The sequence below is a fragment of the Labeo rohita genome, chromosome 25 (genome assembly GCF_022985175.1).
Source record: "Labeo rohita strain BAU-BD-2019 chromosome 25, IGBB_LRoh.1.0, whole genome shotgun sequence".
NCBI lineage: Eukaryota > Metazoa > Chordata > Actinopteri > Cypriniformes > Cyprinidae > Labeo > Labeo rohita.
This window is the reverse complement of record NC_066893.1, coordinates 1,117,142-1,141,220: the sequence shown is the minus strand read 5'-3', so window position 1 is coordinate 1,141,220 and position 24,079 is coordinate 1,117,142. Positions and strand designations below refer to the sequence as shown.

The following is a 24,079-nucleotide window of genomic DNA, read 5'->3' as shown; positions in this document are numbered from 1 at the left end:
AAGAAAAAGAAATATTGATCCCCCCCCCCCTTCCCCTCCTGTCTAGCATATATAGCAAAACACACATAAACTAACATTAGAAAATACACTTAACATATCGGTCAACAATAGGAAAAAAACTGGTTCATTTGTTAAACGCACAGATGCAAAATGATCCAACACACCTGTTTTTTCTGCTGTGAGCTCTGAGCAGGAACGATGCAGTCATCGCTATCATCATCCTCACCCTGAACGTCTGCAGACACAACAGAGCATTTTCTTTATTATGATCAGTTGATAATACAGAATGTAAAACACTAGAAGATCATTAGATGGATCTCATTTCACATGGAAGGTGTTCATGAACGGGTTGTTTATTTTCTCATCGTCCATCTCTCGCTTTGGTCTCAGGTGGCCCGCAGCAGGTAAAAGAGAGATGTTAGACACAAACACTTTAAAGACAGCCTCTTGGCCAAGGTCAGCACACATTAACATTTATGTTGTTGGTTGTCAACAGGAAACACATCAGATTATTGGCAGCAGCGAATGAAATATTAATGATTCTCATCTCATTCGAAAAACAATAGCACAGCTGCTTTCTCATATGAAACTGAATACTAACACTTGGCACTAAGTATTGGAAACCAAAACATCCATTTGTGGCTCTGCTGAATACAAGTTTTACTAAGGGCCGAAGCACAGGGGCCTTCCTGCCTACAATAACACAAACACAAGACAAACTTTTTTTTTTTTTTTTAATGATACAACCACCTTAAGTTTGTGGTAACTTGGAATATAATTAGAGTTTAACGTAAACACTGAAGTCATTATTTAGTCACCTTCGTGTCATTCCAAACATACACTAAACAAAATGATAAACGCAAGACTTTTGTTTCTGCCCCCATTTTTCATGAGCTGAACTCAAAGATCTAAGACTTTTTCTATGTGTACAAAAGGCCTATTTCTCTCAAATATTGTTCACAAATCTGTTTAAATCTGTGTTAGTGAGCACTTCTTCTTTGCTGAGATAATCCATCCACCTCACAGGTGTGGCATATCAAGATGCTGATTAGACAGCATGATTATTGCACAGGTGTGCCTTAGGCTGGCCACAATGAAAGGCCACTCTAACATGTGCAGTTTTACAGTACTGGGGGGCTCCGGGGTGGATCTGAAAACCAGTCAGTAATTGGTGTGACCACCATTTGCCTCACGCAGTGCAACACATCTCCTTCACATAGAGTTGATCAGGATGTTGATTGTGGCTTGTGGAATGTTGGTCCACTCCTCTTCAGTGGCTGTGCGAAGTTGCTGGATATTGGCAGGAACTGGAACACGCTGTTGTATATGCCGATCCAGAGCATCCCAAACATGCTCAATGGGTGACATGTCCAGTGAGTATGTATGACCTGTGCTGGCAATACAAGAACTGGAATGTTTTCATCTTACAGGAATTGTGTACAGATCCTTGCAAAATAGGGCCGTGCATTATCATGCTGCAACATGAGGTGATGGTCGTGGATGAATGGCACAACAATGGGCCTCAGGATCTCGTCACTGTATCTCTGTGCATTCAAAATGCCATCAATAAAATGTACCTGTGTTCGTTGTCCATAACATACGCCTGCCCATACCATAACCCCACCGCCACCATGGGCCACTCGATCCACAACGTTGACATCAGCAAACCACTCACCCACACAACGCCATACATGCTGTCTGCCATCTGCCCTGTACAGTGAAAACCGTGATTCATCCGTGAAGAGAACACCTCTCCAAAGTGCCAGACGCCATCGAATGTGAGCATTTGCCCACTCAAGTCGATTAAGACGACAAACTGCAGTCAGGTCGAGACCCGACAGTTTGTGCAGAAATTCTTTGCTTATGCAAACCGATTGTTGCAGCAGCTGTCCGGGTGGCTGGTCTCAGACGATCTTGGAGGTGAAGATGTTGGATGTGGAGGTCTTGGGCTGTTGTGGTTACACTTGGTCTGCGGTTGTGAGATCGGTTGAATGTACTGCCAAATTCTCTGAAACGCCTTTGGAGATGGCTTATGGTAGAGAAATGAACATTCAATTTACGGGCAACAGCTCTGGTGGACATTCCTGCAGTCAGCATGCCAATTGCACGCTCCCTCAAAAGTTGCGACATCTGTGGCATTGTGCTGTCTGATAAAACTGCACATTTTAGAGTGACCTTTTATTGTGGCCAGCCTAAGGCACACCTGTGCAATAATCATGCTGTCTAATCAGCATCTTGATATGCCACACCTGTGAGGTGGATGGATTATCTCGGCATAGGAGAAGTGCTCACTAACACAGATTTAGAGAGATTTGTGAACAATATTTGAGATAAATAGGCCTTTTGTGTACATAGAAAAAGTCTTAGATCTTTGAGTTCAGCTCATGAAAAAAATGGGGGCAAAAACAAAAGTGTTGCATTTATAATTTTAGTCAGTGTATATGTGACTCTGGACCACAAAACCAGTCAAAATTAGCATGGGTATATTTGTAGCAATAGTCAACAATACACTGTATGGGTCAAAATGATCACTTTTTCTTTTGTGCCAAAAATCATTAAGATATTAAGTAAAGACCATGTTCCATGAAGATATTTTGTAAATTTCCTACTGTACATACAGTACTGTGCATAGTCTTAGGCCACTAGTATTTTCATCAGCTAAAAATGGTTTACAGTCAGTTAAAGTCAGTCTGTTGCTGTAGTGTATCAGTAAGAAATATCAGTTTACATTTCTAAACATTCATTTTGCCATTAATTGTAATAATCCAGCGAGATTTTTGTGTGGAGCACAGGTTGTTGTCAGACTCCTTGTGCAAACAGAGATGTGATCTCTCCATCATTCAATCCAGTCTGTCTTAAGAAACAGAAAAAACTGAGACAGACTAAATCCAGAAGAACTGTGGCAACATCTCCAAGATGCTTTAAGAGACCTACACCTACAAAGCTATAGTACTGTTTTTTAGGCAGTTAGGCACATAAAATGAGGATGCTGTTAAAAACAATGTCATAAATAGATTTTCTTGATATATAAACTTCTATTAACTAAAATAAATAAGCATTTGATGTGACCATCCTTTGTGTTTAAAGCAGCTTTTGCCCTATGTGCACTTGTGCAGAGTTTTTCAGGTAGCTTTGCAGGTAGGTTACTTGAAACATCTTGGAGATGTTGAAACAGTTCTTCTGGATTTACTCTGTCTCAGTTTTTCTGTTTCTTCATGTCATTCCAGAGACAGACTGGATGATGGTGAGATCAGATCTCTGTGTGGAGCACTGGCTGTTGTCAGACTCCTTGTGCAAACAAAAATTTCACTAGATTATTACAATTAATGGCAAACAGAATGTTTGGAAATGTAAACTGATGTTCCCTACTGACACACTACAGCAAAAGATAGAAATAACTTACTTTGAACCATTTTTTAGCTGGTGAAAATACTAGTGGCCTAAGACTTTTGCACAGTACTGTATATATAAACATTTTTTTTATTAATTAATTTGATTAGTAATATGCATTGCTAAGAACTTCATTTGGACAACTTTAAAGGTGATTTTCTCAATGTTTTGATTTTTTTTTGCACCCTCAGATTATAGATATTCAAATAGTTGTATCTCAGCCAAATACTGTCCTATCATAACAAACCATACATCAATGGAAACCTTATTTATTTGTAAACTGTAAAACTGTAAAACTGTAAAAATCCTTATGACTGGTTTTGTGAACTTTCTTTGGTGAAACACAAAATGAGAAGTTCTGAATTATGTTAATGCTGCTCCTTCCATATAATGACGTTAAATTATGGACAAAATGCTGCAGAGCTTGAAAAAAATTATTACTTACCAGTGCAAATGAGCTTTAATAATGAAAATGAAATGAAATTTCAAAAAACTTTAAAATAAAATAAAATAAAATAAAATAAAATAAACATTTTAGCATTATTTTAGCACTAAATTTGTACTAATATAAATTAAATAATTGATTACAATACTAAAACCATCAAAATAGGCCAACTGCAAAGCTACATTTGTCATATTCACACCCAGTAGTCATCAAATTAATCAATCAATCAAGGCAGGGGGAAAATAAAATGAAACAAAAATATTATAGCCTGGAATTCAAAGACAAATCAAATACCAATGGATACAATGAAAACATTATTTCTGGCTGATTATGTTTGTTTCACTCGGAAATGTATACTATTACCAATGTTAATGGTGTTTTATGCTTTACATCAGGGATCCTCAAATCTGGCCCACGAGATCCACTTTCCTGCAGAGTTTAGCTCTAATCCTGATCAAACACACCTGAGCATGCTAACCAGTGTCTTTAGGATCATTAGACAATCACAGGTAGGTGAGCTGATCAGGGTTGGAGCTAAACTCTGTAGCGCAAGATTTGAGGAACCCTACTTTACATGATTTTAATTTCCATAACTTGAAACAGACACACCTGTTAGTGGCTCTTGCAGCTCCTCAGAAATCTCAGACTCATCAGACTGAGAGCTGGCGGTGATCACCTGACCCTCAGAGAAATGAGACTCTTCCTCATCCTCTTCCTCACTGACTGCAGTGGCCTCTCCTGCTTCCATCACTATGACAGTCTGTGAAAAACACAGCATCACATATTGTTTGTTCCTAAACTTTTTTTTGACAATTGTATTCCTTTTTTAAACTGTGAATTTCACAGTATTTTGAGTGTACCTTTGGTGCAGGGATCACAGATGATTTCGGCTCTTCATTATCACCTTCATCAGAGGCTGCAGTCTGCTCCATCTATTAGTGATTATTAATACAAATACGCAAAATACATAATCAAAACACCACATACAGAAGTGCACAAATGGTACAGGATAATACTCAGGGTTAAGTAATGCCTTAAAGGAGAAGTCCACTTCCAGAACAAAGATTCACATATAATGTACTCACCCCTTGTCATCCAAGATGTTCATTTCGTAAATAAATTATGTTATTTGAGGATAACATTTCAGGATTTTTCTGTATTTAAACTGCATTTTGGAAGTTCAAAATCGGGGCACCATATCAGTCTATTATATGGAGAAAAATGTTTTCCTCTAAAAACACAATTTCTTTACGACTGAAGAAAGAAAGAAAGACATGAACATCTTGGACGACAAGGGGGTGAGTACATTATCTGTACATTTTTGTTCTGGAAATAAACTTCTCCTTTAATTTGAGTAATAGTAAGAGTGACACAGAATTTTCTTGAACCTGTTTTTCAAGCTCTGTAACATCCACAAAAGAAACTCTTTTAGTAGTTGATTTTGGTAAAGTTCGCTGCCTGGGTTTGGGCATTGGAGTCTATATATGAAGAATAAGAAAAACACATATTCTACAATGACGAAACAACAAAAAGCATTCTGCATTGATTTATTTATGGCTCTGCATGCTGAAGCGTTTTGGGGATGTCATTACCTCAGAAACAGTGGGTTGAGGTATTAGTGGAGGATGTTTGATCATCTGTTGTGTCTCTGTCTGTGTTTTCTCCTTGTCTTGGGACGTCTGTCTCTCTGGCGTCGTTCTGCCGGTGATCTTGGTCTGTTGTGTGGTGATAGTCGAGGTTGTTGGAGGAAGGTATGTGAACTTCCATTTCAAAGTCACACTGATTTGGCCGCTGGGGAGACCTGCAGGGTCTGTAAGCTCAAACATACCTTAAAAAATACAAATCACAAGAAAAACACCAATATTAAAGGTGTAAATAAATCTGTCAATCAATCAATCATAATCACCAGTCATATTTTCCAGCAAAAATTCTATAACAAAATAAATGTACCAAGATAAATTTAGAAGCAAAATAGGCTATTTATCTTTAAACCTCAAAAAATAATAAATAAATTATATATACAATATATATTTTATTTTGTTAATTATTTTTTGAGGTTTAAAAGGTGTAAAATCTGTGTATATGTATATATATATATATATATATATATATATATATATATATATATGTATATATATACAGATTTTACACCTTTTAAACCTCAAAAAATAATTAACAAAATAAAAAATATATTTATATATTTTTATATATTTATATATTAATTTACAGATTTTTAATATATTTTTGCAGTGTCCCTGAAGAAATAAAAATGCAATAAATGTTATAAACTTAAAATATAATAAACACCTTTCTTTCCAATGTTTCTATGACTAATTTTCTAAATAAAAAAAATATCCTGATAACATTATATTTCCCAAAAATGTGTCAAATATATATAATTCCCAAATTTGTCCTTTTCTATTTCTGGTCAGCATTTTATTGGTCAAAAACGTCCAACATTTATTTGAAACGTTTTTTTACTATTTGACATGACCTAAAAGCCACAAAACCTTTATTTTGATTTCACTGAATTTTTAATTTAAAAAAAAAAAAAAAAAAAAAAAATCAATCAAATTCAGTCTACACTGCAACAAAGAGTTTGTCCTCACCAGTGATTTTTTTATCGTGCGCCAGCGACACAAGTGGTACTTTGGCCTTCCCCAGGTACAGCTGGTTCTCAACATCCAAATCATCAAACACATACAACACTAGAGCCTCTGACCTAAGGAACGCATCAAAATCAGAGTTCATAGCCACTGGGAAGATCATGTGATCTTCAAACTGCGGCTCATTGGTGGAGGATATGACTGGCGTGTCATGGTCAGGGAAGTCGTAGAGTTTGTAGATGACATATGGGCTGGGTTGAGTGTGAAGACCTCTGGATTTAAGACTACAGCAGGAGTGTATGGTGACATTTAGTTCATTTAGATCACCATCCATCAATGATGAGGAACTAGGGACAGGAACCGATAAAGCCTGAAGAGGAAAGAAGATCAAGTCATTTTAGCATGCTTCAAAGCAGCAAACGGTGCCTTAGATGGGGTTGCAAATAGTACCTGGCTGTCCCTCATGCTTGTGTTGAGGTAACCAAGCGCTTTGACTCTCTCCTTATAAAGGCGAATGGCTTGTTCCATTGGAACCCTGAGTTTGAGCCAGTACTCCAGAGTACCAAACACCTGGATCTCATCTGTAACACCTACAAACAGATTGAAAACACTTTTATGAAAGCTTTATGGTCATTTATTTTTGTCCTTTTTTAGCAGTTTTAATCACTTTCAACTGTAATTAACTTTTAAAAACGGTTTCAAAAAGTTTTTTTTTTTTTTTTTCACAACAATAGATTAACCATTTGTTAACCTTGTTTTAATAGATTAATATATGTCAAGAGTGCACCTCAAAAATCTACATCACAACAGGAGTTTCTGACTTTTGTCACAAAAGAGTGTCTTCATTGCTTTTTTCCCTAACACGCTTTAGAAATCAAAAGAAATTATATATCAGTTAAAAATAAAATATCAAAATTCATCCTTTGAAGGCCATTTTAAAATCTGACATTGCATTACCATGGAAAATGTACATCAAAACTATATTATAAAATGTTTTCATTCATAAATTATAAAAATTAAAAAAATTAATAATTAAAAAAATAATTTAAAAAATAAGTTTGGATGGTGCATTTTTACATCTGTGTCCAAAAATGGAAGTGGCAGTTAAAGGGTTAAGGACATTTAATAATCAGAAGAACCCTTTTCCACTATAAAGAACCTTTTGTGCATTGAAAAGTTTCAATGGATGTTAATGAACCATAAATGGCAATAAAGAACCTCTATTTTTTAAGTGTTGTATACAAAAGAGCAGCTTGAACTTCTCCTTTTTGTGTTCCTCAAAAGAAAGTCATTTAAGTTGTCTTTACAGAAACAGTTTTCATTTCGGGTTGAACTAGGGCTGGGTGATATGGACAAAAAAATATTACAATATTTAAGTTTAAAGGCAGATTTTTGCTCCAATATGAAATTTGTAAAAACCAGATGGTTAATTGTGGTTTTAAACTATTCTTTATGTTCAGAACATGACAAACTCTTCATGTTTTTGAATTTTTTTACACTTTTACATTTTTTCCTTAACAAAATATATCAAAAATAATAAGAAAAAAAAATAATTTCTTAGTTCTACATGTTCTAATAAGTAATACTGTTTCAAATCAAGAAACAGGTTTGTGTTGCCTCATTATATTATTAATAATAATACTTTTTTTTTCACTTTTAGAAACACACATTTGATAGCAGCTTGAGTTAGGATGCAGATGTAGATTTATGTTCATTATCAAAGTGAGTAATATCTGTAAAAACTGTAGCAACCTCATTTTTATATGGTGAAATTTAATTATTCTGACTTTTTTTTTAATTAACCATTGGTTTTTCATAGTAGCATACATTAAGATCATAGTAATCACAGTTAAAACCACAAATATAGCACTTCAATACCATGGTAAAAAAGTAATATGGTTTCTATGTATTTGTATGAAAACAGTCTAAATACATTTAGTATAAATGCATAAACACTATAGCTTAACCACAAAAAAATACTGTAATATTTTCCATTACTCTTCCTTCAATACAATTTATATACATTAATAATATAATAAAATTCAACATGAATACCCACATTTCTGACACAATACACTGTGCAGTTAGTGCTACTAACATAGTAAATCAATGGAAAATGATGGCGATTTGTAGATTAAAAAGCCTTCTGACTGTATCATTGGGCACAGTGTTTCTCCTGTTAGTCAGCGCTGTTTCATCTGGCTATAAACTTCGCTTCGCTCTTCACACTAGATCTCACAGCGCCGTTTAGTGGTCGCATAAACGAGACTCATCAGCGAGTGAACGCATCTGCTCTAGCTTGCACGAGCCGCCGTTTGAACTTTGATCCAAGCGGATAAACGGTCTGAGTGGTGTGCTTCAAATGACTAGTGCTCGTTCGTTCTGCATATGCTGCATAAACATTATATCGAACATTTATCAAACTCGTTATCATTTATCGAGGAAATTTATATTGCGTGATAATTATTGTTATTGATTTATCACCCAGCCCTAGGTTGAACAATTCCTTTAATATCAACTAAAAAACCCATACTGGTCAACCTCTACAGAAGACGGTCTTAAGACTCACCAACTAACTGAATGGTGCCAAACACCTTTCCATCTCGTTCCAGCAGCTGTTTTAACCTGAGCTGACCAGCAGCCACCGTGCGGAAGCTCAAGCCCTCAGCGAGTTGAACCTCCACCGTAACTGAGCTGGTGTGGAGATAGTTCAAGAAGAGATCGTCCACCCTCACAAGATACTGAGACGTGAGACTATACGCTGGACGGACCCCTCGAACCACAGGTGTAGACTGCAGCTCAAAGTCGTAGAAGGCGTATGTGCAGAAAGTGGACAGATCTTTGTCCTTCAGATATTCTACAGCTTCAGGAGAGAACTGTGCTTTCCCCAAGTGAATTTCCAGAAGGTTCTCGCCTCGAGCCAAGCTAAGGGTTTCATCAAACTCATCTGTAACGTCATCACTGGTCACATCAGGTCTGAATACATGGGTCTTGGTTCCATATGCAATGTCTTTCAGCTGGGCTGGAAGGACATAGGAAGAATTAGTTTTACTAAGCGTTAATGCAACATTGGGAATCTGAAAATCATGTGTTGGATGCAGCTATACCTTCAAGTTTCTTTATCTTGGCAGCTCTCATGTCCAGTAGCTGAGCCAGCTTCTCCGACTTCAGCTCATATTCAAGTTTCAGATCGTCCATCGTGCGAGTGACTGCTTCAACCTCTGCCTACAACAATCAGTGTTGGGGAGTAACTAGTTACATGTAATGGAATTACGTAATTTAATTACAAAATAAATGTAACTGTAATTAGTTAAGTTACTGAGAAAAATGTGTAATTAAATTACAGTTACTTTAGAAAAATGTTAATGATTACAAAGGGGGTTACATCTGAATTTTCACAAACACACACACAGACAGACACACATATATAGATTTAATTGACTTCTTTCGTAAATTGCATTGACTGCTATGAAATGAGACACCAATGTTTCAGGAGTTTAGGATACAGAATAGCACACCTGCTTATTCGATAACTGTTTTATTTTTTATTTGGGTTTGTACATATACTTAATTTTTTAGGATTAACTGTTTTCTTCCAACGCACTGTTATATGCCAGTGTTTCCTGTCATAACTATGCAAACATTTGATTTTAAAACCAGTATCACAGCTATGAAACTATTTCTTGTTATGATTTCAAATCTGCATTTAAAGGAACACTCCACTTTTTTTGAAAATAGGCTCATTGTCCAACTGCCCTTAACCGTACGGCAGCAAAGTTCCTTGATTATTACGCCAAAATGAGAGTATAGTTCCTAGCCAGTTCCTCGCCAGACCTGGAGATCGGCTGAATGGATTAGAAAACGGTAAAACTCAACTGTTTAACTTTAGGGGAGTTGGAAAATGAGCCTATTTTCAAAAAAAGTGAAGTGTTCCTTTAACCTCAGAATGATCTCAAAGTAAATAAGAGGTGTTAAGTCTGAATTTGTGTGGCTGTGCTTTAAAATAAATTATTAGACGGCTCTGTGGAATGCTTGATTCTGACTGGTCAGTCATGACATTCCAAGGTATGTTATTACCCAATAACAACTGGTAAAAGTCGGTGCTATACGCTTGATAGTTTTTCTTGGAGGAAGCTTTGCGTTTGGTTAGCTAATAAAATATTACTTATTATTAAAAATTCAATATTATGTATACAACTTCTTAATTCTCTCATCCTGGTATCGTGGACTCGCTCTGTTGTTTCATACAAACGTGTTTTGTACACTGTAATGGATTATAAGATAACTAGCACTGTAAGTACTAGTACTTAAATATTTATGTGGTGAAATGTTGTGTAATAAAAGTGGTATGACTGCACTATCCCTTAATACTGTCTGTCTAGTTGAAACGTGCTAGCAACTGATTTTTTCATGAAAGATTTCAGTTCAAATATTTCAACTCAGATCAGTGTTTCATGTTGAATTATTTACTTTAGGGCAAGCAGCTGTGTAATAAGTGGAATAATGTACATCCAGCCATCTTTATCGCAAAATAAAGATGTATATTATCCCTTCCTTCATAATCGTAATTCAAGTGATAAAGGATTTTGAAAGTCTGACAGTAATCAGTGTTGAGCGCTACTGTAAGGTTAACTCTGTCAGTGACCTGAACAGGGTGAAGTATCCTTCCATAACCAGACAGAGACCCTGAAAATATGTTTTTGGACTTGAGACAGACTCTACAATACTGTTTCACTATGTTGATAAAAATGTACAGCAAGATTTGATGTTATCGACTGGGAATCGACTGAATTGTGAAAAGTGTGTTCCTTACCAAAATAAAGTGTAAGCTGGAAGTCTGGAATTGGATATGATTTTGCAGTTTCCTTAAACAGCCCCAGCCCCTACTGTCTAGAAGGCTCCATATGAAGGCTAAAGGTCAAGTTTACTCTCAAGTGAATCTGGACACTTCTTTCAAATCTATTGTTATTTTCTATTATTTCTGAAAGTGTCATTACATTAAAGTTGACCAACATTAAATCACTGCAGTAACTATTAAGATTGTAGAAATACTGTGTTAAAAGGATAGTTCAGCCATAAATGAAAATTCTTTCATCTTATCATATAATCACCATCATGTTGTTCCAAACCCACAAGACCTTCGTTCATCCTCGAAACACAAATTAAGATATTCTCAATGAAATCCGAGAGCTTTCTAACTCTGCATAGACAGACTGACCCTGAATGCATGTCAACTGACAGTCATTTTTGTTTTCTTTGCACACAAAAAGTATTCTCGTAGCTTAATAACATTACTGTTTTAACTACTATTTTAACAATGTCCTTACTACGTTTCTGGGCTTTGAACATGGTAATTGTGTTACTGTCTTGGCAGGGTCAGAAAGCTCTTGGATTTCATCAAAATTATCTTAATTTGTATTCTGAAGATGAATGAAGGTCTTACAGGTTTGGTCTGTTATAAAGGTGAGTAATTAATGACAGAATTTTCATTTTTGGGTGAACTAACCCTTTAATGTGTTCATTTTGATTTCATGTTGACGTCTGGATAATAGATAGTGATGATTATCTAAGGTCTGTTGGTCTGTTGGCCAAACCTGATAGTCTTTATTGATCTTGTGTTGGATGATGAGCATGTTCCTGGTCTTCTCCAGCTCTTGAATGGTCTCAGCATGAGTGGCCTGCAGTTCCCTGAAAGATCGCTCCACATCTACTTTCACATCTTCCTCAACCTTCTCCAGAAATCCAAGCTCTCCACTCTTCTGACTCCTACGAACCTAAATGTTCATTACAAAATAAATAAATGAATAAACTTTGACCCAAAACATTTGAACAGTAGTGTATGTTAGTAATCTAGTCATCTGTAATTAGTACTTATTCATTTACCTTTATAAGCATGAGGGCTTCACTGAGTTCAGCTGCATCTATTTCACTTTCCTTTAAAACAGAGTATAAGATTTAGGCAACAACTGGAAACAAATAAAATCATTTGCAATGTACAGTTGAGGTCAAAAGTTTACATACACCTTGCAGAATCTGCAAAATGTTAATTATTTTACCAAAATAAGAGAGATCATACAAAATGCATGTTATTTTTAATTTAGTACTGACTTAAATAAGATCAAATAAGTTCACATAAAATACATTTACATATAGTCCACAAGAGAAAATAATAGTTGAATTTATTCAAAAGTTTACATACATTTGATTCTTAATACTGCGTTGGTACCTGAATGATCCACAGCTGTGTTTTTTGTTTAGTGATAGTTGTTCATGAGTCCCTTGTTTGTCCTGAACAGTTAAACTGCCTGCTGTTCCTCAGAAAAATCTTTCAGGTCCCACAAATTCCTTGGTTTTTTAACATTTTTGTGTATTTGAACCCTTTCCAACAATGACTGTATCATCTTTTCACACTGAGGGACTCATATGCAACTATTACAGAAGGTTCAAACACTCACTGATGCTCCAGAAGGAAAAATAATGAAATTTACCCTAATCTACAAATTCAAAAACTTTTCACTTTTAATGCATTGTGTTTCCTTCTGAAGCATCAGTGAGTGTCTTTCTGTCATAGTTACATGAGTCCCTCAGTGTGAAAAGATGGATCTCAAAACCATACAGTCATTGTTGGAAAGGACTCAAATGCAAAAAAAGTGCTGAAAAAACAAAGTATTTGTGGGAGCTGAAGGATTTTTCTAAAGAACAGCAGACAGTTTAACTCAGGACAAACAAGGGACTCATGAACAACTATCACAACAAAAAAACAGCTGTGGATCATCACAGTATTAAAGGAGAAGCGCACTTCCAAAACAAAGATTCACATATAATGTACTCACCCCCTTGTCATCCAAGATGTCTTTCTTTCTTCAGTCATAAAGAAATTATGTTTTTTGAGGAAAACATTTCAGCATTTTTCTCCATATAATGGACTGATATGGTGACCCAATTTTGAACTTCCAAAATGTAGTTTAAATGCGGCCTCAAACGATCCCAGACGAGGAAGAAGGGTCTTATCTAGTGTAACGATCGGTTATTTTCATAAAAATAATACAATTTATATACTTTTTAATGCCAAACGTTCATCTTGTCTCACTCTGCCTGGACTGTTTTTTTTCCGGTTCATGACAGTTAGTGTATGTCGAAAATCAAGTGTATGTAACCTTTTCAACAGGGTCATTTTTTATAAATTAATCTATTATTTTCTGTTGTGGACTATATGTACGTGTTTTATGTGAAATATCTTATTCAGGTCAGTACTAAATAAAAAAATAACGTGCATTTTGTATCATCCCCCTTATTTTGTTAAAAAAAAAATATATAACATTTTGCAGATTCTGCAAGGTGTATGTAAACTTTTGATTTCAACTGTACATGTTCATCCTTTTTTAAGTTGTTTCATGGTCATTTTATTTTTGGGTGAACTATTGCATCAAATTGCTATGTTTCTTCTCTGCTGCTACAAATATTACACTTTACCTTGGTAAAGAACTTCATGCGCTCTTTAATTTCATCCAGTTGTTGTTTCTGCTCAAGGTAACGCAGCTGAAGCTCCTTGTTTTCTTGCACCAGCTTTTCATTTAAATCTTTTGTGAAAATAAAATAAGAGTGAGAGTGTGTTACATCAGCAGTTTTAAAGCAGCTGCGGTCGTGTGTGCAGTTACCTCTCTCTGCCTTGATCTTATCCAGGATTTGGTTTTTATCAGCGAGGTCGGATTTTAAAGCCGTCTCCAGCTGGGCGACCTGTAGTTTGAGCTGCTGTTCTCTCGTCTTCCATTTGTGCTCCTGACTCACATCAAACGCACTATTACAACAGACAAAAAGAAACTCAGTGATGTGCTCACAGCAAAGCGCTCAGCCACAATTCTAGGGATTTGTTGAAATCCTTAATACTAAGCATGAGCGATAACAACAGTACTTTAGTTACAATAACTCTACTGTATGTGTTTAGTTTTACAAACTGTAATTTCTATGCTTTTTATTATTTAATGTACTCCATTCAAGCTTTTATCTTCTCACCTTTTCACTAATTTATCACAGTTTTCCTTGAGCAAGTCTCTCTCCTTTTCCAAATCTTGGATTCTCTCTTGTAACTGAAAACAGACAGAAATTGGTAAGATAGATAGATAGATATTTTTCGTTTTAGTTAACAGTAACAACACTGGTAGTGATGCTGTTGCACTATCAAAGCCATTTATCATATTGTATATAAAGGATGTATATATAGGCATCTTTACACAGCCGATTTAAGGCTGCTCTAAAGCGAGTCTATGTCGGCTCAGAATTCAGTGTAAAGATGCAATGCCGCATTAAAGCAGACCTAAAATATGCCGGGTCTGACCCACCTCAGTCCCTAGTATCAAAGGCGACGCAATGCTGTTTTGATTCAGTGTAAACGAAACGCGAAACAGTCATGATGAGAGCCAATCATGATTTAATTTTCAATTCATTTTTTCATTTTATTCATATTATTTTATTATTTTAGTGGGTAGAATACGTACGTTTTGGGTAAATTAATTTCAATTTAAGCCCCATATCCTCACGAGTCGCGACTCATGATTCTCAGCTTGTCTTGATAAAGAGGGCTCTCTTTTCGTTATTTTCCCGCTTTTGCAAGTTAAATGTTTCGTTACATCAGAAACAAATTTCTCAGTCATGAGGGAAGTAGGAAACTAGCTCCGAACTTCAATGGCACATATCTTCAATTTCCATCTTTTCACTCGCTTTCCTTCACTTTTATATAGCCAATGCACAGTGCACATTTTACTTTCACTTTTAAATTAGCGGCATTCAACGCAATTGCTTGAATCCAATTCAAGCAACAACAGAATACAACGTTAAACTTACTTAGCCTATAAATTGATCATGGAACTTTTATTAACAAAACGAATACAAATAGCTTACACCATGCTATATGCCTAATATAAAATAACAAATAACTTAGGCTAGGCCTACATAAAGGGAACCAAATAAATATAAGAAACGTAAAACGTTTATTAGAAAACGAATAAGAAATAAATTACACAAAGTAAAAATCACCAAACACCATACACTCAAAAAAATTAACTTTCACTGTCGTGAGTTTCACTCTATACATCCATGTTAACATTACTTAAAAAATGCATGCAACGCCATGGACTTAATATAACTGAGTGGTTTCTACAAAAAACTAACATTGTCAGCTTTGCTTAACAAGTGTTTGTTCAGTCAACTTAATATAACTGAGTGGTTTCTACAAAAAGCTAACATTGTTAGCTTTACTTAAGAAGTGTTTGTTCAGTCAACTTAACAATGCTGAGTAAAACGCACAAATTAGTAAAACGATGTAGGATGGACCTTTAGGTGCACCGTAGCTGCAACAGAAGACAGACAAACCAGGAAAAGATGCGGGTGACTCAGCTTGTCAGGTATGAATTAAATTCTTTACCATCCTGATAAATACTGCTTTGAAAAAGTGATTTAAGTCTGCACAAAGGGTTTTTATTAAAATTATCAGTATATTTTGGTGCCTGGCAATGCTAATCTGTTCAAAACAGGCTACATTTTCATTCTCTAGTATGTTTCCATTTTAGTCAGTTATGCTAACTCGTGTTTCTCCCCCAAAACAAGCATGTGGCAATGTAAGGACTGCAAAATAACAGTGTCAACTAGATGGCAATATTTGAAGCACTATAATGTTAGATTAACACAAGGCTAATTTGGTCACAGTAATTGTTTCCCATGCACTATATAATATGGAATTAACATGGAATGTACTACAGAGTTATCTTAATCGTTCATATGCTAAGGATACTAGTGTTTACGCTGTTCTATTTAGTTGTTCAAGCCCATGTGGAGGTAGCCTAATTGCTTTTTGTCTTCAGATTTCATTGAATATCCCTGAATGTAAATTTAAAAATGAAAGATATCCTCAGTGTTGTGTTATGTCTATTAAATCTCTAGATTGCTGCTGAGTTTACTTGAATTACCACCACTCAACTGATTTAGACAAACACTGGGTGGATACAGAAGTAAACTGTCCAGCATCTACCAATAAAGGAGTTGCAGGACGGAACATGTGTAAACTAATGGCTGTCACTGAGAAGGTTTGTAATATCTGTTGAATATCAATTGACTTCTATAGTATGGAAAAAAATATACATAAGTCAATGGCTACTGTCAACTGTCTAGTTACCAACGTTCTTTAAAATATCTTTTATGTTCAACAAAAGAAAGAAAATCATACATGTTTGGAACAACTTGAGGGTGAGTAAATAAGGACAAAACTTTAATTTTTGAGTGAATTGTCATTTAATGAAGACTATGAAATCCTCATGAAGGAGTATACAGTAAGTGTTCTCAGGCATTCTTTTGAACACTAGACAATACAATACAGTAATCAACTGTATAGTAGATGCATATGGATTTACAGTCTTTACAATTACACACTGCATAAAGGTCCTGCATAAACCTGACAACTTTTAAAACTGGAATTTGGAGTTTCATGGAGTTTGTGTCCACTGAAAGTTTTTTTTTTTTTTTCTTTCTTTTTCCAGCTTCAAAATGTATGTTGTCAAACAACAGTACAATTCATTGAATGCACTGTAACCTATTACTTACAGCCCTATTTATTCCTGTCTAAAATTAATATGACCCGACTAAGGTCTGTGGATACATAATTCTCAGAATCTTTGCTTTTACTGGATGTACTGCTAAGTGATGTTAAATTTGCAACCTGCATTTGTTGGTGTAATGAAAATTACTGAACAGCTTAACTGTTTTCATGCCTTTTAGGACTTTGTGAATGCTGAAAGAGACCTGACTAATACAGCCATTGGAATTTACATCATCAAACCTGGTCTGTGACCCTCCATCAGGTTTTGGAATCAACTAAAAGTCGAGATGTCACCTAGGCTTGTGCTCTGCATTTGAGTGTCATATACAGCATGAATCTGTATTACATCACCAAGACCTTGGGAAGAACTTTTTCTGTTGACAAGAATGCTGTTGCCTATCTTGAACTGAGAATGATTACAATTTCTTGAAGAAGTTGCTCATTGTAAGACCTTGAGAAGAAAATAAATGTATTTTGTTTCTAAAAAATGCTTGACATTAATGTTTTGTTTTTTTTTTTTTACTTGCACAAATAATTAATAAGGTAATAAGGTAAATTAAATTAATAAATCAGTTCACTTTATGTAATAAACTTTTATAAAAAATTTAACATAAAATTATTAAGTAAACAACACATATAATCAATATATAACAGTAACAAATTCAAATGATTTGTATTTACTTCAAGAAATTTTGTCAGCTTTACTTGAATTTTTTTTGTTCATACAACTAAATTGTTACTTGTACAAATTACTCAATGTAGTTGCGTGGAACCACTTGACAGTCTTTTTTTAAGTAAGTCCAACAAATCATTTTTTTGAGTGTAGAACCAAATAAATAAGAAACGAATGTTCAAAAAAAAAAAAAAAATTTTGAAATAACCATAGATAACGGCAGAAGTCAACAGGCTTTTTAAAATAAAAAACACTGCCAAACTTCCACCATCGTCTTGCAGATACACTGTAGCACGCGCATGAAATTTACATTTATTGCAGGTACATTTTAAAATGTCGTGTTTTTATTTATTTTGTGTTTTATCTTGTTTGTTCTTTTTTATATTTGTTATTTAATTTTATAGCATTTGTTTTTGTTAAAACTAATTTTAAAATTGTAGTTATTTTAAAAGATGTATGTTTTCCACTATTTTAATTCCTGTGTAAATGCATGTATGCCGCTTCAGAACAGCATTAAACGGTCTGTGTAAATGCACATTTTCGTGGTTTTATGCCGCTTCAGATTCGGTTTCTGTGCCGCCTTTGCTGTGTAAAGATGCCATATGACGGCAGCTGTACCTCTTGTGAGTGTCTCTGGTCCAGAGCTCTGGTCTGAATCTGTGTCTCCAGCTGTAAACTCTTCAGTCTCTCCTCCTTCAGCTGTCTGCTCACTTCGTCCACCTTCACCAGTGCTGCATCATGACTAGCCTTCAGAGTCTTCATACTCTGCAAAAACACGCACACTTTACAAAAACTGCAGTTGATATTGACCACCAGCAGAGGGCACAAAAAACGAGACACTGATGTTGATGCCAATGAAGTGCGTTTAAAGGTAATGTATTTTTAATGTGGTTACCCTAATTTATTTAAACTATATAGATAGTTTAAGATGACATACTTCAGTGTTTTATTTAGTGATTACACACTACAGTTCAGAAGTTTTTAAAGATGTCTTCTGCCCACCAACGCTACGTTTATTTGATAAAAATTACAGTAAAAACAGTGAAATATTTATACAATCCAAAATAACTGTTTTCTACGTGAATACATTTTAAAATATAATTTATTTCTGTGATGAAAGCTGAATTTTTAGCATCATTACTCCAGATGGGTGCAAAGAATTTAATGATAGCAAAGAACACAATCCTAATAACAGATAAACTATGACTGGCTGAAAATCAATCTTTTTGTCAATGATGGTGAGTCGTACCTCCTGTTGTTGTAGAAATCGGCCCTCCAGCACTGTGAGTGTGTTTGCTTTCTCAGATAACAGCTTCTGCAGTTTGATCATCTCCACATTATCCTTTATAGTTAACCTGCAGAACACACATATCTCATGAAGGATTTCAGTTCAAACTCTGCTGTAGTCATATTAATATTCTATTACAGCAATTCCTGTGCTGAATATGAGTTTAAAAGTTCAGTGTTTAAAAGGAGCGAGCAGCACCTCTGTCCGCTGGCCTGATGCTCTCTCATCTGAAGGAGTGATTCATCAAACTCTCTCTCTTTCCTCTTCAGTTGATCTCTCAGCATCTCTGCTGATCTCTCCATCTCCTCCATCTGAACTTGCTGGCTCTCAATCACATTCTCTCTGTGATCAGAAAACACAAGCAACAAATGTGAACACATGTAATGTTATTAATTCTATGAGCGCTGTGTTGCCGTTTGTGGGCTTGTCAATAGCGATAGTGCAACATCTATCAACCTTATTTTTCAGTCCGGAAGTAAGCTGTTTTCTAGTAATGTGTTAGACGTCCGGTTCATAATCCGCCATAGGGAAATAACGAGAAAAATATCGAAGCGCAGTAAACGGCAAAACAGTTGGCACTACAAACGTGTGTGTTTATAATTACGATAATACGTTAAAATAATATGGTAAGACACACCAGTTTGCAATATCAAGCAGCAAAACAAGCTTTTTGTGCAGCTAAAAATAGCTGGAAGTGGATGAGACCGGAAGCCAGACACAAAACAATTTACAAATGGCTGCACCCACTCTTATGGGAAAAATAAGGTGGATTCGGTGCCATACTCACAGGTTGCGGATTTCAGCACGGGCCTCATCCAGCAGACTGTGTCCATAGCGGGGCAACAAACCTTGGGGTGGTTTTGCACTCATGTCCCCTTCAACATGCCTGATACCTTTGAATAGAAAACAAAATACAACCAATAATTTGTATCATAAATAGAATATAATTTTCTCTAGAACCTCTGTTTTTACATTTCATACAAAACACTAAATGGATACTTTGAGAATATATCTAGAAGTTATGGAAACATTATCACCCCCAACAAAGGTTAAGCGATTACTAAATTAGATTAGGATGAATTGATAACACAGAAAATTTTATATTAAAAAATACAGAAAAGAACAGAGTAGAATTAAAATATTACACAGAATAGAAGAATAGAATAGAATCAATAACACAGAAAATAATATTGCATTGCAGAAGAGAATATAATTACTGAAAACTGAATAATTTGCAGAATAAAAAAGAAAACAGAACATATTACATTATAGATTCCAGACAAGAATAGAGTAGAATTTAAACAGAACAGAATATAGACTGCACAACAGAACAGAATATAATTGAATAGAATAGATTATGTATACAAGAACATGACAGGTAACAAAATAGAACATAATATAAAATAGACTGCAGAATAGAACAAAACAGAAAGAACACAGCATAGACTATAGAACAGAATAAAATATACTAGAATAGAATGCAGAAGAGAATAAATAAATGAACAGAACAGAATATCAAATGGACAGCAGATGAGAATACATTAGAATTTAACATGCATAAAAGAAGAGATAAGACAGAAAAGAATATAAACTGAATTCAGAACAGAACATAAAATATAACATAGATCACAACAGAATAGAATAATAGAATAGAATAGAATAGAATAGAACAGAATAAAATAGAATTACAAATGGACAGCAGAATAGAATAAATTACAATAAAGATTACAGATTAGAATACAATAGACTAGAATAGAATGCAGAACACAGCAGAAAGAATGTTTATAGAACAGAATAAAATATACTAGAATAGAATGCAGAACAGAATAAATAAATGAACAGAACAGAATATCAAATGGACAGCAGATGAGAATACATTAGAATTTAATATGCATAAAAGAATAGATAAGACAGAAAAGAATATAAACTGAATTCAGAACAGAACATAAAATATAACATAGATCACAATAGAATAGAATAATAGAATAGAATAGAACAGAACAGAATAGAATAGAATAGAATAACAAATGGACAGCAGAATAGAATAAATTACAATAAAGATTACAGATTGGAATACAATAGACTAGAATAGAATGCAGAACACAGCAGAAAGAATGCTTATAGAACAGAATAAAATATACTAGAAACAAATAAAAGAACAGAACAGAATACCAAATGGACAGCAGAAGAGAATGCAGTAGAATATAATACGCGTAAAGGATAACAAAATAGAACAGAATACAATTTGAATTCAGAATAGAACAGAAAATACAACAGAGCACAATAAAATAGAACTGAAACTGATTAGAATAGAACAGATTCAGAATAAACAATATATTATGGAATAGAATAGAATGGAATAGAATAGAATAGAATAGAATAGAATAGAATAGAATAGAATAGAAAAACAAAATGGACAGCAGAACAGAACAGAATAAATTACAATAAAGATTATAGAATAGAATACAAGAGTCTAGAATAGAATGTGGAATAGAACAGAGCAGAAAGAACGCAGCTAGATATTAGAACAGAATATAAAGAAATATTCTAGAATAGAATGCAGAATAGAATAAACAAAGGAATAGCGCAGAATATCAAATGGACAACAGAAGAGAATACAGCAGAACATAATATGCATAAAAGATACAACAAAATATAACAAAATAGAACAGAATACAAACTGAATTCAGAATAGAACAGAACACAACAGAGCACAATAGAACAGAATAGAAATAGATTAAAATAGAACAGAATCAGAATAGAATAAACAATATATTATGGAAAAGAATAGAAAAGAACAGAACAGATTCAGAATAGACTAGACTAGAATAGAATAGAATAGACTAGAATAGAATAGAACAATAGTCTACAATAGAATGCAGAATTGAACAGAGCAGAAAGAACACAGCCTAGATTATAGAACCGAATGCAGAAGAGAATAACTAAAAGAATAGAACAGAATATCAAATGGACAGCAGAAGAGAATACAGTAGAATATAATAAGAATAGATAACAAAATAGAACAGAATAAACACTGAATTCAGAATAGAACAAAACAACACAAATCACAATAGAATAAAATATAACAAAATGGACAGCAGAATAGAACAGCAAAATAAATTACAATAAAGATTAAAGAATAGAATGCAGAATAGAATAGAATATATAAAAAGAACATAGTGGAAAACAATAGAATACAGTAGAATTTAATATGCATAAAGAAGATTACAGAACAGAATATTAATATAACAAAACAGAACATGAATACAACATAAAATAGAATAGAATAAAATAAAATAAAATAAAATAAAATAAAATAAAATAAAATAAAATAAAAAAAAATAAAATAGAATAGAATAGAATTTGATACCTGTTTTGGGAGTGTGCGGTCGAGATGATGTCATGGGCATATCGTCTCTGAGTCTGCGGAGGCCGGAGTTGATGCGCGGTTGGATGTGACTGTAGGGAGTGTGCCGGCGGTTTTGCACCTGCAGCTGCTGTTTGGCTGCTAACAGTCGCCGCTTGAGCCCTTCGTTCTGTTTCTCCAGCTCCTGAACCTTCTCCTGCAGCTCCTCCATCATCTCCTCCATCTCAACATCCCGACCACCCACTACTCGACCCCCCTCACTCTGCTTACGGTCCTTCACCAGACGAATCAACTTGGTAGCCATCCTGAAAGACCAAACACATTTTAAAACTTAATACATTGTTTTTGCTATTGCTGAAAAGAATACAAATAAACCAGATCATCTAGATGTGCTTAGAATGTAAAGATTGACCAAACCTGCGGATCTTGTCTTCTTGTTTGCATGTATGTTGTTTAAGTGTGAGGTTTTCATCCTGCAGCCGTAGAAATTTGTCCTCCAGCTCCTCCCTGCTGAACTTGGACACATTCTGCCTCTCTCTGATATTCTGAGACAGCAAAGCCTCTAAACACAGTTTCAAACAGGATTATCCATTTAACTGCCATTATATAAAACAATTATTGTCAAGTATAATAATACTTTGGTTTTAATACTGACCAGGCAATGTGGCTCCATTTGGGTTGAGAGTGATGTCTTTCACAGGAATATCACCAGCTGTCTCATCAGCACGAGCAAACATCATTTAGACTGAAATCAAACAAATACACAAGTGTAAAACACTGAAAACATGCATTAGAGTAAATTACTTTACTAAAACTTAACTTTAAACACAGAAGAATACAACGGTATCACCATGATAATTCTGGACATGTATCAATGGTATTCTATTAAATAATAAAATACGTAAATATTACCACATATACATATGATAATCATTTAGCACCATGTAATATATCAAAGTACTATAGCATTACCATCTGTACTTGATACATGCATTAACATGGTAAGTCATACAGTGTATCGCAAATAAATTAAAATTCTCACCAAACATAGAAAAACGATGTTACTGCAGACGAACTTATAAGCACACAGCGCACTTTAAACATTCATAAAACAAAAATCTTTTAATCCAAACCTGATCTCACTGATTTAAACGCATCACACACAGACCACAGCGACAGTTGCTACCAAACAACTCATCCACTTCCGCTCCTACGTACTCCACTTCCGACAACTGGCTGATGGGAAATGGAGTTTTCACGGCGTGACGTCTTCGAGTGCATAATGAAGTGCGCTCAAAAACATCTGTTGAATTTCCATTGAACTGCTGCTATTTTTAGTATAAAGTAACAGTTCGTTCTCTACGTGAAAATATATCACATATTCACTAACATGAATATCTGAATGGCAAAACAAATCTAGTGTAATGTGCTCGTACAGTATATCCAGTAAAGAAAATGGAGTATTGAACAAAACTTGACACGGAAAAAGACTAATTTACTCTTTGACCTGTATTAAAACGTTATCCAAAAGCTAAAATGCAGCCTGGCAGGTTTCGACTCGTAAAACAGTAATTTACGAGTTAAGTCAAGGGGAAACGGCATATTGAAGTCAGAAAGTGGGCGGGACCTCCACTTCCGTGTGACAGGATTTACGCACATATTGGCATTCGCTGTTACACTTACGTCACAAACTCGTCGTAAGTTCTCATTGCGTACGTGTGT

General features: G+C 34.9%; 1 protein-coding gene across 2 annotated transcripts in view; it reads right to left on the bottom strand.

Moving 5' to 3' along the window:
- rpgrip1l (RPGRIP1 like) overlaps positions 1-23,967 on the bottom strand; it is a 29,820-nt gene extending 5,853 nt beyond the window's left edge. The window contains exons 1-22 of one of the 2 annotated variants that reach the window (XM_051099475.1): positions 23,491-23,967; positions 23,013-23,102; positions 22,775-22,919; positions 22,361-22,662; positions 19,778-19,883; positions 19,189-19,332; positions 18,952-19,057; positions 18,321-18,467; positions 14,455-14,528; positions 14,100-14,239; positions 13,915-14,021; positions 12,325-12,375; positions 12,036-12,215; positions 9,549-9,666; positions 9,011-9,463; positions 6,892-7,031; positions 6,445-6,811; positions 5,428-5,663; positions 5,224-5,313; positions 4,696-4,767; positions 4,445-4,595; positions 165-235 (exon numbers count right to left, since the gene is read on the bottom strand). In XM_051099475.1, the coding sequence (XP_050955432.1) occupies positions 165-235; positions 4,445-4,595; positions 4,696-4,767; positions 5,224-5,313; positions 5,428-5,663; positions 6,445-6,811; positions 6,892-7,031; positions 9,011-9,463; positions 9,549-9,666; positions 12,036-12,215; positions 12,325-12,375; positions 13,915-14,021; positions 14,100-14,239; positions 14,455-14,528; positions 18,321-18,467; positions 18,952-19,057; positions 19,189-19,332; positions 19,778-19,883; positions 22,361-22,662; positions 22,775-22,919; positions 23,013-23,097 (3,285 nt within the window). In that variant the 5' untranslated portion in view covers positions 23,098-23,102; positions 23,491-23,967. Of the gene's footprint in view, positions 1-164; positions 236-4,444; positions 4,596-4,695; positions 4,768-5,223; positions 5,314-5,427; positions 5,664-6,444; positions 6,812-6,891; positions 7,032-9,010; positions 9,464-9,548; positions 9,667-12,035; positions 12,216-12,324; positions 12,376-13,914; positions 14,022-14,099; positions 14,240-14,454; positions 14,529-18,320; positions 18,468-18,951; positions 19,058-19,188; positions 19,333-19,777; positions 19,884-22,360; positions 22,663-22,774; positions 22,920-23,012; positions 23,103-23,399 lie in introns of both variants that reach the window. The other variant, XM_051099474.1, reaches the window with a different exon arrangement.
- Between the last annotated feature and the right edge of the window lie 112 nt (positions 23,968-24,079).